The sequence below is a fragment of the Canis lupus genome, chromosome 3, assembly GCF_011100685.1.
Source record: "Canis lupus familiaris isolate Mischka breed German Shepherd chromosome 3, alternate assembly UU_Cfam_GSD_1.0, whole genome shotgun sequence".
Taxonomy (NCBI): domain Eukaryota; kingdom Metazoa; phylum Chordata; class Mammalia; order Carnivora; family Canidae; genus Canis; species Canis lupus.
The window spans coordinates 40,878,377-40,892,366 of NC_049224.1; the positions used below are offsets into that span (position 1 = coordinate 40,878,377).

Consider the following 13,990-nt stretch of genomic DNA (forward strand, 5'->3'; position numbering starts at 1 on the left):
GTTATAAACATATGCAAAAGTAGAAAAACTGGTATGATGAACTCTGTGTGTTATGTACCCATCACATCCCCCGTACTTATTTATCTTATAACTAACTGAAAGTGTGTTCCTTTTGACTACCTTCATCCAAGTATTATAGAAATTACTTTTGACACAAATATCAGACATTTTATGATTTATTATAAATATTTTAGTATGTATCTCTAAGAGATAAGAACTCTATTTTAAGCAAAATTGCAAAGCCAGTATCATACCTTAAAAAAATTTTAATAACAGATACCTGGGTGGCTTAGTCAATTAAGCAAGCCAACTCTTGATTTCTGCTCAGGCCATGGTCTCAGGGTCATGAGATCAAGCCTGGTGTTGGGCTTCACACTCAGCATGGAGTCTGCTTGTCCCTCTCCCTCCTCCTTTGCACCTTCCTTCCCTCACTTGTGCCCAAGCTCTCTTTCTCTCTCTCTCTCTAAAATAAATAAATGAAATATTTAAAAAAATTTAATAATAGTAAATATTCAATAAATGTTCAGATTTCCTTGATTAACTTGTAATTTTCTTTATAGTTTGTTTGTTTGAATCAAGATCTTAATAAAACCCATGCAGTACAGTTGATTGGTATGTCTTTTAAGTCTCTTAGTCTATAGATCTTTCTCCATACATGGGAAAAAGATTTTTTTTTTTTCAAAATCTCCTTTTCAGAGACAAGACTAAACTGGCCACTTGAAACCTTTCACTGGGACCTAAATAGGGATAAAAGAAATGACTTGATTAATACTAACGTCAAACCACTGTCTGTTGTGTATCAGGAGCTTGGTCTATTGTGTGCTAGGCATAACATGAACAGTAGTAGTAATAGCACCCGCTTATTTTGCTTGCTTCATACCAGGCACTATGATCAATACTTTTCACAAACTAGCTTCAATTCTTTTTACATTTTGAGGTAAGTTTTGTCATTCCCATTTCATAGATGAAGAAAATTAAGGCTTTCCAAGGTTAAGTGACTTCCCTACAGTTACAGCCATCTAACAAGTGGCAGACTCAGGATATCAATTTAGATTTTCCTGTGCATTCTTTCCAAACTCTGTCATACCAAATGTATTTCTCTTCAGATGTCAATCACCTTTACAAGATTTTTCTTTCTTTTGGCAGCTGGCGATTTGCATTTTACTTAATGATTACTGTTGCTGGAATTGTATTTCTTTATGATGTAAGTTGTCTCTTTGATATTCTTTGACTGGAATTTGGCTTTAATTTTAAAAATCTTTGCATGTGAATTCCTTATGAAATAATATTCTCAATAAGTTAACCAACTTCCATGCCTTCAAAATCACACTAATGCCTAAAAGAAGTCATAACTCCCCAGTCTATCTTTTGAAAACTTTGTTAAGCATTGAATTTGCAAACAAAGATTTGAAACCTAGTCTCTCCCTATTTCCTCTCACAACACCCATGTACCAACTACCCTGACTACTGACAATCCACTGAACATACCTGGTACATCCTCACTTTTGGATTTTAGCATACCTTATGCCCCCTGCCAGAAAGGTCTTCCTTTCTGCCCTTCCCACCTCTATCTCCACCTGCCAAATCCCATCCAGTCCCATGTGAAATACTATCTGTTCCATCAAGATTCCATCAAGACACCTGTTCCATCAAGAAATACCACCTGTTCCATCAAGACCCATCAAGACTCATTCATCAGTAATTTTTCCCTATGATATTACCTTTGCATTGTCTGTTTAAATAATTACTAAATGATTACCTCATTACATGATGTATAAACTTCATAGTAAGTTGTTCACAGAAATAAAAAAGATAACCAGCTTTTAGAGATTTTGCTCAAGACTCTCTCAAGATTTCTCTTAAGATATTTTTATTGCTATAGGAAAAGTAGTCTGATTGGTTCAGGAATCATATCATTAGAAGTTTCACTTGTTTGAATAATTTCAACCATGTGTGGTCCCAGATCCACTAGAAGTCATGAGCATCACAGGCATGTTGTATGAGAACATATATAAATACCTACACAGAGAGAGAGCAGTATAGCAGGAGCAGCAGTCTTACTGTGCGTGTGTGGCCACATCAGTGACATCAGGAAGAGCTTATGTTTTCTGTTGAAACCAGCTTTTGACTCCAATAAATTCATCTTTTCTCTCTTGGCTCCTTGTTTCTTCAGAAACCTTGGGTATATGACCTCTGGGAGGTATGGAATGGCTACCCCAGACAGGTAAGTCCCCTTTGATACAGTCCTCCCTTACTTCACTGTGGGGCCTTCAAATTGTCCCCTGAGTGGGACTGAATCCTACTCTCTGTCCATATCTGTGCAGTCCTTTGGCTCTTTCTCCACCAGAGCTTATGCATCCTTATTCCCTATTAACCTACCACTTGTGTCTTTAGCACTTTAGTCTGTTTACAGTTAATGCAATTACATGTTTGAGTTTAAACCTTCTATCTTACTATTTATTTTCTATTTGTAATACCTGATGCATTTCCTTGTATTGTACTCTCTTTTTACTTTTCTGCGGGACAGTCAAGTTTTTAAAAACATATTATTCTGTGTCTTCCTTTATGTTAGCTTCTCATTTAGGCATCCTTTTGTTCTTTTAATAATTATCCTAGGGATTACCATATGTATTTTTGAACTATTGGAGTCTAATAAAAATTAGTGCGGAGTCTAATAAAAATTAGTGCTCTTACTTCTTTCCATTCACTATAAAGTCATTAGAATTCTTCATAGAAATCTTCATATACTCTCCTCTTAGTTCCTCCTTCAAATATTTATTTTTTAAAAGATTTTATTTATTTATTCATGAGAGACAGAGAGAGAGAGACAGAGAGAGAGAGAGAGTCAGAAACATAGGCAGAGGGAGAAGTAGGCTTCCCACAGAGAGCCTGATGGGGGACTTGATCCCAGGACCCTGGGGTCATAACCTGAGCCAAAGGCAGATGATCAACTGCTGAGTCACTCAGGCATCCCCCTCCTTCAAATATTTAAAACCCTACAAATTATTGCTATTATTGTTTTGTAAATCAGTCAAATTGCCCTCTCCATCTTCTACCTTGTATCTTGCTTTTCCATGCTTCCATCTGGGATGATTATCCTTCTGGCTGAAGAAGTCCTTTGGGATTTGCTTTTCTGAAATGTTACCACTTTGCTTTCATTTTTTAAAGGATATTTTTTGTTGAGTATAGAATTCTAGATCATCAGTGATTTTCCTTTAGCACTTTGAAAGTGGCATTCCCTTGCCTTCTGGATGCTATTGCTTTCTTTAAGAATTCAGTTGTCAGTCTTATTTTTGCTACCTTGAACAGAATATATTTTTTCTCTGATTTAAGTATCTTGTCTTTGTCTTTTAAGTTTTATGATGATATTCATAAATGTGTTTTTCTTTAAATTTATCCTGCCTAAGGGCCATAGAACTTCTTAAATCTGTGGCGTGATATCTTCAGTCAGTTTTAGAAAATTCTCAGCCATTGCTTTTGTTTCTTTCTCTCTTTCTTTTCTTCTCTTCCTGGAATTTCAATTACTAATGAAATGTGCTAATATGCTAGACATTTACACTAAGGCCCCATATGTCTCTTATGCTTTTTCTAATATCTTCCATTCTCTTGCTTCTCTGAGCTTTAGAATTATCTCCCAATTCTCCATGGATTTCTTGCATTTTTACATGTCTTTTGAAGTGAAGCACTGCCTGCCTTTTGTTCTGTACTATCTTTTTAAAGGATATTTGTATAGCAGACAACCTTGGAATATAGAAGTGTCTCCTTCTGTAGCAAAGGGTAGGCATATTACTATCTGTTATGAAAGATTCAGGTTTCCTAGATCAGAGTTTCTCTCTTGTAATACAACTCATTGAATGTGCAGATATCAGCTCACCCTTTTTGCTTACCCCTGTATGAGTAAAGATGGAAAACCTGTCCCAAATATTGATAGTCTGACAACTACTATTACTGCAAATAATACAGCATCCTTTATCTCTAACCCAGGAGTCTCATATCTTCAGTCAGCACCCATGAAACTGTGGCAAGCTCTCTTGCAAGTGGGGTAAAATCTCAGAGCCTTTACAGATCTGGATATATTCTATTTTCATGTCTTCTAGTTTGTTGGTGCCTTTATCAGCAGTGTCTAAATTGCTGTTAAATACATCTTTTGTGTTCTAAATTTTAGTTACTATGTTTGTCACTTCTCAAATTTTCATTTAGCTCTTTTTTTTAACGGATTCCAGTTCTCTACTGAAATTTTCCACATTTTAACCAAGTACTTAAAGTTATTTTAAAGTCCAATTCTGATGAATCCAATGTCTTCGTCATCTATGCATCTATTGTCTTATTCTTGTCTCCTTATTCTTGATAACTTTTGATTGAATAATAGATATTGTATTTAAAAAATTATAGTTGTTCAGGATAATATTATCTTTCTCTTGAGAAGATTTACTTTCACTTCTATTAGTTAGAGTAGGAACAGATCACCTTCATTTTATATGTGATTGAGCTGATTCAACGTGGATTCTAGTCTTTTTTAGGGCAGATGTATTTACAACTTACTCATATTCCTAGGGTGTTTTCCTAGTGGTTTTAATAAAAGATCACAGTGTTTACCAGGACTCTTTTTCTTTGGCTAGCCCTGAGTACCAGTTTGCATCCTAGCACCATGAGATTGCCAAAAATCCTATTTAATTTCTTCCACTTCTTAGTCTCTGGACTCCATACTGTTTATAAATTGGCAAATGCTGACTAATGCTATACACAGGTGTGGTTTTCTTTGGATTTATCCCTCTTAGGGTCTGTAGAACTTCTTGGATTAAGGATTCACTAGAAATAAAGGATTCATTTTTAATGCATTTTTCTCTTTGAAATCTTAGCTTCACAGGTTCTGGATGTCTTAATTGCTCTTTGATGCTTTCACAGAGATATTTTTATGCATTTTACTCAGATCCTTTTTTAGATGTTCTCACTAGGAGAGTTAGTCTCATACATAGTTGTTTGACATAGAAGAAAGCAAAAACTCTGTCTCATCATTTTATGGCCTTATAGAGGATGATCAGTTGACCAGAAAATTATTCCTTTTAATGTGTTAGCTTCAGTATTAAAGAATTAAAGACGGTTAGACCATAAGGTATTTAGGCATTATGTAGGCCAAACTCCAATCTTATTCTTCTACCTCCAACTTACTCTGAACTACTCATGTATATCAGTTATCTGTTGATACATAACAAATCATCCCTAATGCAGTGCCTTAACACAATAACCATTTATTTGCTCATGATTTGGGTTAACAAATTGGACTGGGCCCAGCTGAGTAGTTCTTTCTGCCCCATGTGGTGTTAAGTGAGTTCATGCATGCATTTTTAGTTCATTGTTAGGCTGGCTAGGGGAATGGCTTAAGTCTCTGGTGCCCTCATTCATATTATTGGCAGTGGGCACCTTGATTCTCTACTTTGTTCTTATCAGCAAGATAGCTCAGGTTTCTTACCTAGTGCTTATGAAGTATCTACTTGCATCCTGTTTTCTTATGCTGTCTTGACCAAATCCCATGATCATGTAGGAGAAGCCTATACCAGTACTTGGAAATCAGAAGGTGAAATTCACTGGAGGCATGAATATTTTATCACTGCCCCATTTGAGAATAGGCCAATTCTGATTATTAACTGTCACCAGTAGAGAAGTTAAGACATCAGATTTTTAGTAGCATTCAAGAAACATAAAACAAGGTAAACTGTGGGAACAGTAGAACAGACTTGCCAATATTCTTAAGTAATGATTTTTTAATTTGTTTTCCCTAATTTAACTTTCAGTCAACTAAAACAAGGCAATTACACCTATTGTAGTTTTATTAACTTTTAAACAAAATATTTAACTTGACTTCAGAATTCTTGTCTACTCCTTCAAAAATAAAATGCCCTGAAATATTATCTTTGATTCCTTCTCAGAAGTTAAAATCTTTTTTTAAAGTTTTATTTATTTATTTTAGAGAGGAAGAAAGAGAAAAAGAGAGAGGAGGGGCAGAGGGAGAGGGAGAACTTAAATGTACTCTGTGATAAGCATGGAGCCTGACACAGGGCTCAATCTTATGACCCTGAAATCAGGGCCCTGAAATCATGACCTGAACTGAAACTAAGAATTGGACACTTAATCAACTGTCCCACCCAGGTGCCCCAGAGAAGTTGAAATCTTAAATCATCATCATATTGGGGAATTCTTTGGAACATAAATAGGTATAAACAATAGTTTAATACCTTTAAATGAGTCATTTATATGGTGATACTAAAGTAATGAATACTCTTATTTTCCTTAGCCCTTGCTGCCGTCCCAGTACTGGTACTATATTTTGGAGATGAGTTTTTATTGGTCTCTGATATTTAGCCTTGGCTCTGATGTCAAGAGGAAGGTAAGTATCTTTTTTTTTTTTTTAAAGATTTTATTTGAGAGAGAGAGAGAGAGAGTGAGATTGTGAGAGAGCAAGCAGTGTGGCAGGGTACAGAGGGAGAGGGAGAGAGAATCTTAAGCAGACTGCACTGAACACAGAGGCAGATGTGGGGCTCAGTCTCAGGACCCTGAGAACATGACCTGAGCCAAAACCAAGAGTCTGAAACCAAGAGTCAGATGCTTAACCAACTGCTCCACCCAGGCACCCTAAAGTAAGTACCTTATTTACAAAGCTACTTTATCTACTTTTTCAAAAAATTTCACCTCCCTACCTCAAATCCTAATCTTTAAATTGTATTTTTATGTGTGGCTAGTTTCAATTCATAGCCTTTTTGCATTTTATAGCACATAGAATGGTGCAAATCTTGCTCATGCTTTTGTGCCTCGATATGTATTTGCAATAAAACCTTATTGACACTTTAACTTGGAAACTCTACTTATATGCAGTAAGAAGAAAAATTTCCTTTATATGATCTGTTTCTTTCTTTAGCTTGGGACATTTGATGTTCTTCAGTACAGGTGCTAGTAGTTTTAATTCTGCAGCCACATCTTTTAGTTGATTACAAACCTTAGGTAATTCTTTGAAATATTCAAAGATTTTGAATGCATGTTGTCCTTAATTCATCCAAGGCCTTTATGAGGAAACTTTGCTTTAGGCACACTTAGCTTTGCTTTAGATGCAGGGAAATTGAGCCACAGGCATGCTAAGAGGGGTATCCTCTGAGTTAAAGTGAGGCATTTAAGAACTGTTTGCTGATACAGAAAACCATATATTAGATTCTCAATGCAATCACAAGATTTCATCATATATGTTTGCAACACAGATCAAATGATAAATATACTTGGCATATACCTCATATGCTATAAAAGTTAGTGGCAAAATTTGTGTGATAAAGTTAAGTTGAATATTAAGGAGATATTAAGGAGAGAAGACCAAGCTGGCTCAATATTAAGGAGATAAGACCAAGCTGTCTTGATGAAGTGATGTTTGAGTACATGATGGTGCGCCCTATTCATCACTAAGAGGCTGAATCGATTGCAGTCAATGGGAGATTTTTTTTTAAATTTTTTATTTATTTTTGATAGTCACACACACATACAGAGAGAGAGAGAGAGAGAGAGAGAGGCAGAGACATAGGCAGAGGGAGAAGCAGGCTCCATGCACCGGGAACCCGACGTGGGATTTGATCCCGGGTCTCCAGGATCGCGCCCTGAGCCAAAGGCAGGCGTTAAACCGCTGCGCCACCCAGGGATCCCCATCAATGGGAGATTTTAAAAGAAAACTTATAGAATGTAAGTATAAGAACATTATGAAAAAAAACTGGTAGAAATAACATCCTTTTCCATAAAACTCAGTAATAACTGTCATTAACTTTAGTCTAGGCTAAGAATACATAAAAATGTAATTGTTTGAGCCATTTTCTCAAGGGAGAAAATGGAAAATAATCACTTTTTAGAAGGTCTTCATAGATACACTAAGGTGAGTTGCTGCTATAATGATCCTGTCTTTCTCCTACCTCTGATTCTTCAGTAGTTGGTTTCTCTTATTATATACAGGTGCATTGGGTAACCTAGTAAAAATTAAATGTAAATATATGTCACATATTTTGTAAATACGTATCTTTGAAGACATAAAACTATTGGAAGGTGGGTAAAGCACAGGCGCTGGAGTCGGAATGCCTGGGTTTGAATCCCTGGCTTCACCACTCACTAACATCTCAAGCTAGCTGGCTAACCTCCCTCAACTTGATTTCCTCATCTGTAAAATGGAGCTAAAAATAGTTTCTGTCTCCTCTGGTTCTTGTGAGGATTAAGCAAGTTAACCCATACAAAGCACTCCCTGGCATGCAGTAAGTGCTCAATAAGTTAGGCTATTAAGTAGTATCATGTTTGCTCTTACTTTGGCTGCAAGGAAGCTGAAATCTTTAAGTTATTTTTAAACATCTTTATTGAGGTGTCTGTATACTGTACAATCTAGTCATCTAAAGTGTGTAATTGGGACGCCTGGGTAGTTCAGCCCAGGCAGGTTTAGCGCCTGCCTTTGGCTCAGGACGTGATCCTGGAGTCCGAGGATGAGTCCCACATAGGGCTCCCTGCGTGGAGCCTGCTTCTCCCTCTGCCTATGTCTTCGCCTCTCTCTCTCTCTCTCTCTCTCTCTGTCTCTCATGAATAAATAAATAAATAATCTTTAAAAATAAAGTGTGTAATTCAGTGGTTTTGAATATATCCACAGAGTTGTGCAATCATCACCACAGTCAATTTTGGAACCTTTTATCACCCCCCCCAAAAGAAATCCTATACCTTTTTTGCAGTCAATCCCCATTTTTTCTAACTTCCCTGCCCTGGGTAACCACTAATCTACTTTCCATCTTTATGGATTTGCCTCTTCTGTATATTTCATATAAATTGAATCATATTATACGGGTTTTTTTCTGGTATTTTCACTTAATATAATGTTTTCAAGGTTCATTCATGTGAAAGCATGTATCAATACTTCATTCCTTTTTATTGCTAAGTAATTGTCCATTCAATGGATATACTGCATTTTATTTATCTATTTATCACATGATGGCTATTTGGGATGTATTTTTTTTCTCTCTTAGGAATGATGCTATATGACCGTTCATATACAAGTTTTTACATGGACTTATTTTTATTTTTCTCGTTTAATTGCTGAGCTATATGATAATTCTATATTTAACCTTTTGGCCAGCTGCCAAAGTAGCTGCACCATTTTACATTCCTACCAGTAATATATAAACATTCCAATTTTTCCATGTCCTTACTAACACTTGTTATTGTTCATCATCTTCATTATAGCTATCCTAGTGGGGATGAAATGGTATCTCATGATGGTTTTGATTTACATTTTCCTGATGACTAATGAGGCTGAGTGTCTTTTCATGTACTTGTTGGCCGTTTGCATATTTTCTTTGCAGAACACCTTTAAGTTTTTATACTCGATTGTGGTAGCTTTCTTTAGCCTAGAGTTGATAATCTACTTATTCCACTTTCATTCATTACTTGTTTTATATACAGTAACTCTTATTTTAATGGTTATGTAATTTTATTATAGTGTATATGTGTCTTTTTTCCTTTTTGGAATTGGAGGATAAAGGAAGAATGTAAATATACATAGGAATGGATGGGTATGTATATGGGGTATATGCCCATGTGCACTCATGTGTACATATATCCTGTGTGGGATAGTAGAAAGAAGAGCAGATGTTAGGACTTAGATGACAGCTATTCAATACTGTCTTGAAGTTAAGTGACTTCATCAGTGAGGATAATATGTGTTAGTTCCCTTGCAAGGACTGTGTTTAGAATTAAAGTGAAAGCATTTTACAAATTTCAAAACATTCAGATGTAAGTTACCAGTTTTTTAAAAATATTATTATTATTGTTAGCTTTTCCAGTGATTAAGAAATAAGTGCATTTGTTTAATAGCTTCCATTTTCCTCTCGTTATGTAGGATTTTCTAGCTCATGTCATCCATCACCTGGCTGCTATTAGTCTGATGAGCTTCTCTTGGTGTGCTAATTATATTCGCAGTGGGACCCTCGTGATGATTGTGCATGATGTGGCTGACATTTGGCTGGAGGTAAACGTTTGCTATTAAAAAGTAATAACAATACCATGTCCTGGGTTTCTGTGACTTTTTTCAGAAAGAATTGTCAGTGAGTGATTTAGCAAGGCCTCTCTGTCCCAAAAATACTCAGAGTCGGAGAATGTCTCTAGGCCCTCAGATCCTTCAAACTTAGAGAAATGACAACTTTTAGTTTTTATTTTCCAGTCTTCTCCATGGTACTCGAGAGATGTTAACCCATGGGATTCCATCTGCAAAAGTTGCATGCAGATACTAGCTCAGGAAGTAAGATATTTGAGGAAAGAATGAACTCTAATCTATTAAAAGGAAAACATGGAGTGGTGGCATTATGGATTCTTAATGTTGAATGGTACCATATATTTACTTAAGCCAAAGCCGAATACCCACTGGATGCTTGTACTGCCCCACACTGATGCTCCTCCAGCTTTAAGGAAGGAGAGCTGATGTTTAGTTAGATGACATTTATTTTCTAAGGAACAAATGCTTTGGAGCAGGGGACATTAATACAAGAGTCTTCCTAGTCCCAAGCCACCCAAAATATGAGAAACAAAGACAAATTAGGATTGTTTTCTCTATGTGTTTCTGTTAGGTATTGGTTCCTGTTTGCCATGAGGCAGTGATCCAACAATCCTCTTATCTGCCAGCTCTCCTGCTATACTTAGGGTCACATTTCCCAAAACCCATTATTTTGTACTTTAAACACCTCCATTCATAAAGAAGTTGAAGAAAATGATGCTAATCCATTTCATGTTCAGGATTGCCTCTTGAAGGGCTGATAGTTGAATATAAGTTGATATGGAAGAAATTAACTTTGATAGACTCTTGTTCTTCTAGATCAGGGTTCACCAAACTTTTGGGTGAAGGGCCAGATAGTAAATCTAGCTTTGTGAGCAACATAGGATCTCTTGCCATATATTCCTCTTTTCTGATTGTTTTTTTTTTTCTATTCTCATGCCCCTTTAAAAATGTGAAACCCATCCTTAAGAGGTAACTAGCTTTAGCCCATAGACTGGACTGTAGCTTGATAAACCCTGTTCTAGATGTAACCATAAGTCATTTGAAGGCATTTCAAAGCAACTGGCTACTGTTAAAATATCAGATGTGTAGAGAATTTTGTGTCTTCTGTGTAATTGCAATTAGACATGTAAATCCCATTCTAAAGGTTAGGATTATTCAGGCAGCAAATGGTTTAGCAAAAGAAGGATTGTGCCAGTTTTCCCATGTGTTGCTGTCTGAATGTAGCCATATCTATTATAATTACCTCCTCCTCTGATCATTTCTCAGTAATCCTGCCAGTAAATTAAGACTTAAGGCCATGACTTAAGAATTTTATGCTACTCTGTGGCTTCTAACCCCTCTAGCCTTCGGTGTGTGTCCACTATAAAAACAGCTTTGTTGTGTTGTTAAAAGGGAGTTAGATGTGGGGACTGGGATAAGCACTGGGTCGTCCCTCCCCACTCTTCCCCCACCCTATCATTGACACACTCCAGTTCCCTAGGTGACGTGGACAAATCACTTAATGCTTTCTTTTCTGTCCTCAGCTGAAATATGAGAAGTCCTATCTACCCCTTTGGCTATTTTGTGAAGTTTAGCTCATTACTGTTTGATTGAAAATGTTCTGAGCTTTTTAGGTGAAAAAAAAAAAAAAAAAAAAAAAAAAAACAGGAGGGAAATGAAATGCCAGACTCAGAGGTCCCTTCATGGACACACTATAAGAACAACCTTGCGTTGTTAATGATCATGAATCATTCCTGATTCACAAGCCATGATCTAACCTGAGGTTCAGTGAGCAAGGCCAGTACCTTCCACCAACTTGGAAAAAGCAACATTATGTCGTGGCCCAGGGACTATGTCTGATATCCTCCAGGGGTGCCTATTCCACAGATTCCTTGAGTAGTTGGTTTTAGTGATTGTCTTCTTGGGCAAGTTCTCATTGAACCCACACATGGCACAACTTTTGCCTCTGTTCAGACCCTCCTAAAGATGGTGACTATTAATCTTTCATATTCCTCAAGACAGTTGCTGGGTCATTTTTTTTAGCTTTTTATTTGCAAAGAAAAACAGGCTCAATATCCACAACTTCTACTGGGAAGGAAACTCTGCCTTCTTCATGCATCTCCCCCCCCCCTTTTTTTTAAATAATAAATTTATTTTTTATTTGTGTTCAATTTGCCAACATACAGAATAACACCCAGTGCTCATCCCGTCAAGTGCCCCCCTCAGTGCCCATCACCCATTCACCCCCACCCCCTGCCCTCCTCCCCTTCCACCACCCCTAGTTCGTTTCCCAGACTTAGGAGTCTTCATGTTCTGTCTCCCTTTCTGATATTTCCCACACATTTCTTCTCCCTTCCCTTATATTCCCTTTCACTATTATATTCCCCAAATGAATGAGACCATAAAATGTTTGTCCTTCTCCGATTGACTTATTTCACTTAGCATAATACCCTCCAGTTCCATCCACGTTGAAGCAAACGGTGGGTATTTGTTGTTTCTAGTGGCTGAGGAATATTCCATTGTATACATAGACCACATCTTCTTTATCCATTCATCTTTCGATGGACACTGAGGCTCCTTCCACAGTTTGGCTATTGTGGACATTGCTGCTATAAACATTGGGGTGCAGGTGTCCCGGTGTTTCACTGCATCTGTATCTTTGGGGTAAATCCCCAGCAGTGCAATTGCTGGGTTGTAGAGCAGGTCTATTTTTAACTCTTTGAGGAACCTCCACACAGTTTCCAGAGTGGCTGCACCAGTTCACATTCCCACCAACAGTGTAAGAGGGTTCCCTTTTCTCTGCATCCTCTCCAACATTTGTGGTTTCCTGCCTTGTTAATTTTCCCCATTCTCACTGTTCATGCATCTTCCTGATCCTCTAGTTTTCCACATGTTCAAGTTTGGATGTAGGACCCAACACTCAAACAGTATCCTGACTCATGCTTAGCAAAGGAGCAGGGTGACTGATATCCATCCTTGCACAGTCCAGAATCTGCTCTGTGTGTATTCACACCAAGCAATGCTACTTTGTCCTCACAAGAGAGTGCACACTCTCTTCCTGCCTATGCTCATCTCTAGCTAAACACACTCGCCTGGCCTCTGACTCTCAACTCCCACTCCATTCCAGTCATGCTGAACTTCTGGCCTGTCTCCCCATACCCATCTCCCACCCACTTGGCAGCATTTGAGGCTGTTTCTTTCTGGCCCCCTGCCACTCCACAATCTGATCATATTCTTATCCCATGGTAAATGTGGCAAAGTATGGAAGATGCAATGTAAACCCTTCCTGAAGTGTAAATATGCTGCCTCTCTTGTTTTAGAGTGGCTTTGAGCTTCTGGACCAATTTTAGTCCTGAAACCACCCAGTCCTGAGCCATGCTTCTGGAAGGATGAGTTACACTCAGCAACTCCTACTCACCTCCCACCACCCCTAAGTTCAGACACTTTCCCACTCAGTGTTGGGCTCCACTAGATAATGCAAGAGAGAATTCTCAGCAATTAACCATCTAATACCACATTAAACACTTTCTTAATTCCTTTTATTCAATACAGATTATATGGGCAGTGTAGACTAGCATAAAGTAAATGGGGAAAAATCGAGTGCTTGAAACTTTATTTCAACCAGGACAGGGTCCCATGAGTGGCCTCCTCACTCTGCCCCTTCTGCCAGCTGCCTTGATTGCAACCTGCCCAGCCCAACCCAGGACTTCACTCATATCTCAACCTTTCTCCAATCCAGCTCTCCAATCAGTTAAGTGGAGAAAATAAATAAGTGCCCCAATAAAATGCATGCTAACATTCATTTGTGCTAACTTATAGTGCTGTGAAGGACAGCAGTAACATTACAGTCATTTTTAACATACCTTTTTAAAAAGTTCTATTACAGAAAATTTCAAACATATGACAAAGAGAAGTGCGTAAGAGACCCAGTGGGCCCATCCTCCAGCTTGAACAATTGTC

General features: G+C 37.6%; 1 protein-coding gene across 11 annotated transcripts in view; it reads left to right on the forward strand.

Annotated features, from left to right (window-relative positions):
- The window catches only part of CERS3 (ceramide synthase 3), a 123,231-nt gene that overhangs the window by 58,698 nt on the left and 50,543 nt on the right, over window positions 1-13,990 (forward strand). For all 11 annotated transcript variants that reach the window (XM_038532664.1, XM_038532665.1, XM_038532663.1 and 8 more), the window contains 4 exons: window positions 1,147-1,204; window positions 2,174-2,224; window positions 6,293-6,385; window positions 9,899-10,027. In XM_038532664.1, the coding sequence (XP_038388592.1) occupies window positions 1,147-1,204; window positions 2,174-2,224; window positions 6,293-6,385; window positions 9,899-10,027 (331 nt within the window). The remainder of the gene's footprint in view (window positions 1-1,146; window positions 1,205-2,173; window positions 2,225-6,292; window positions 6,386-9,898; window positions 10,028-13,990) is intronic.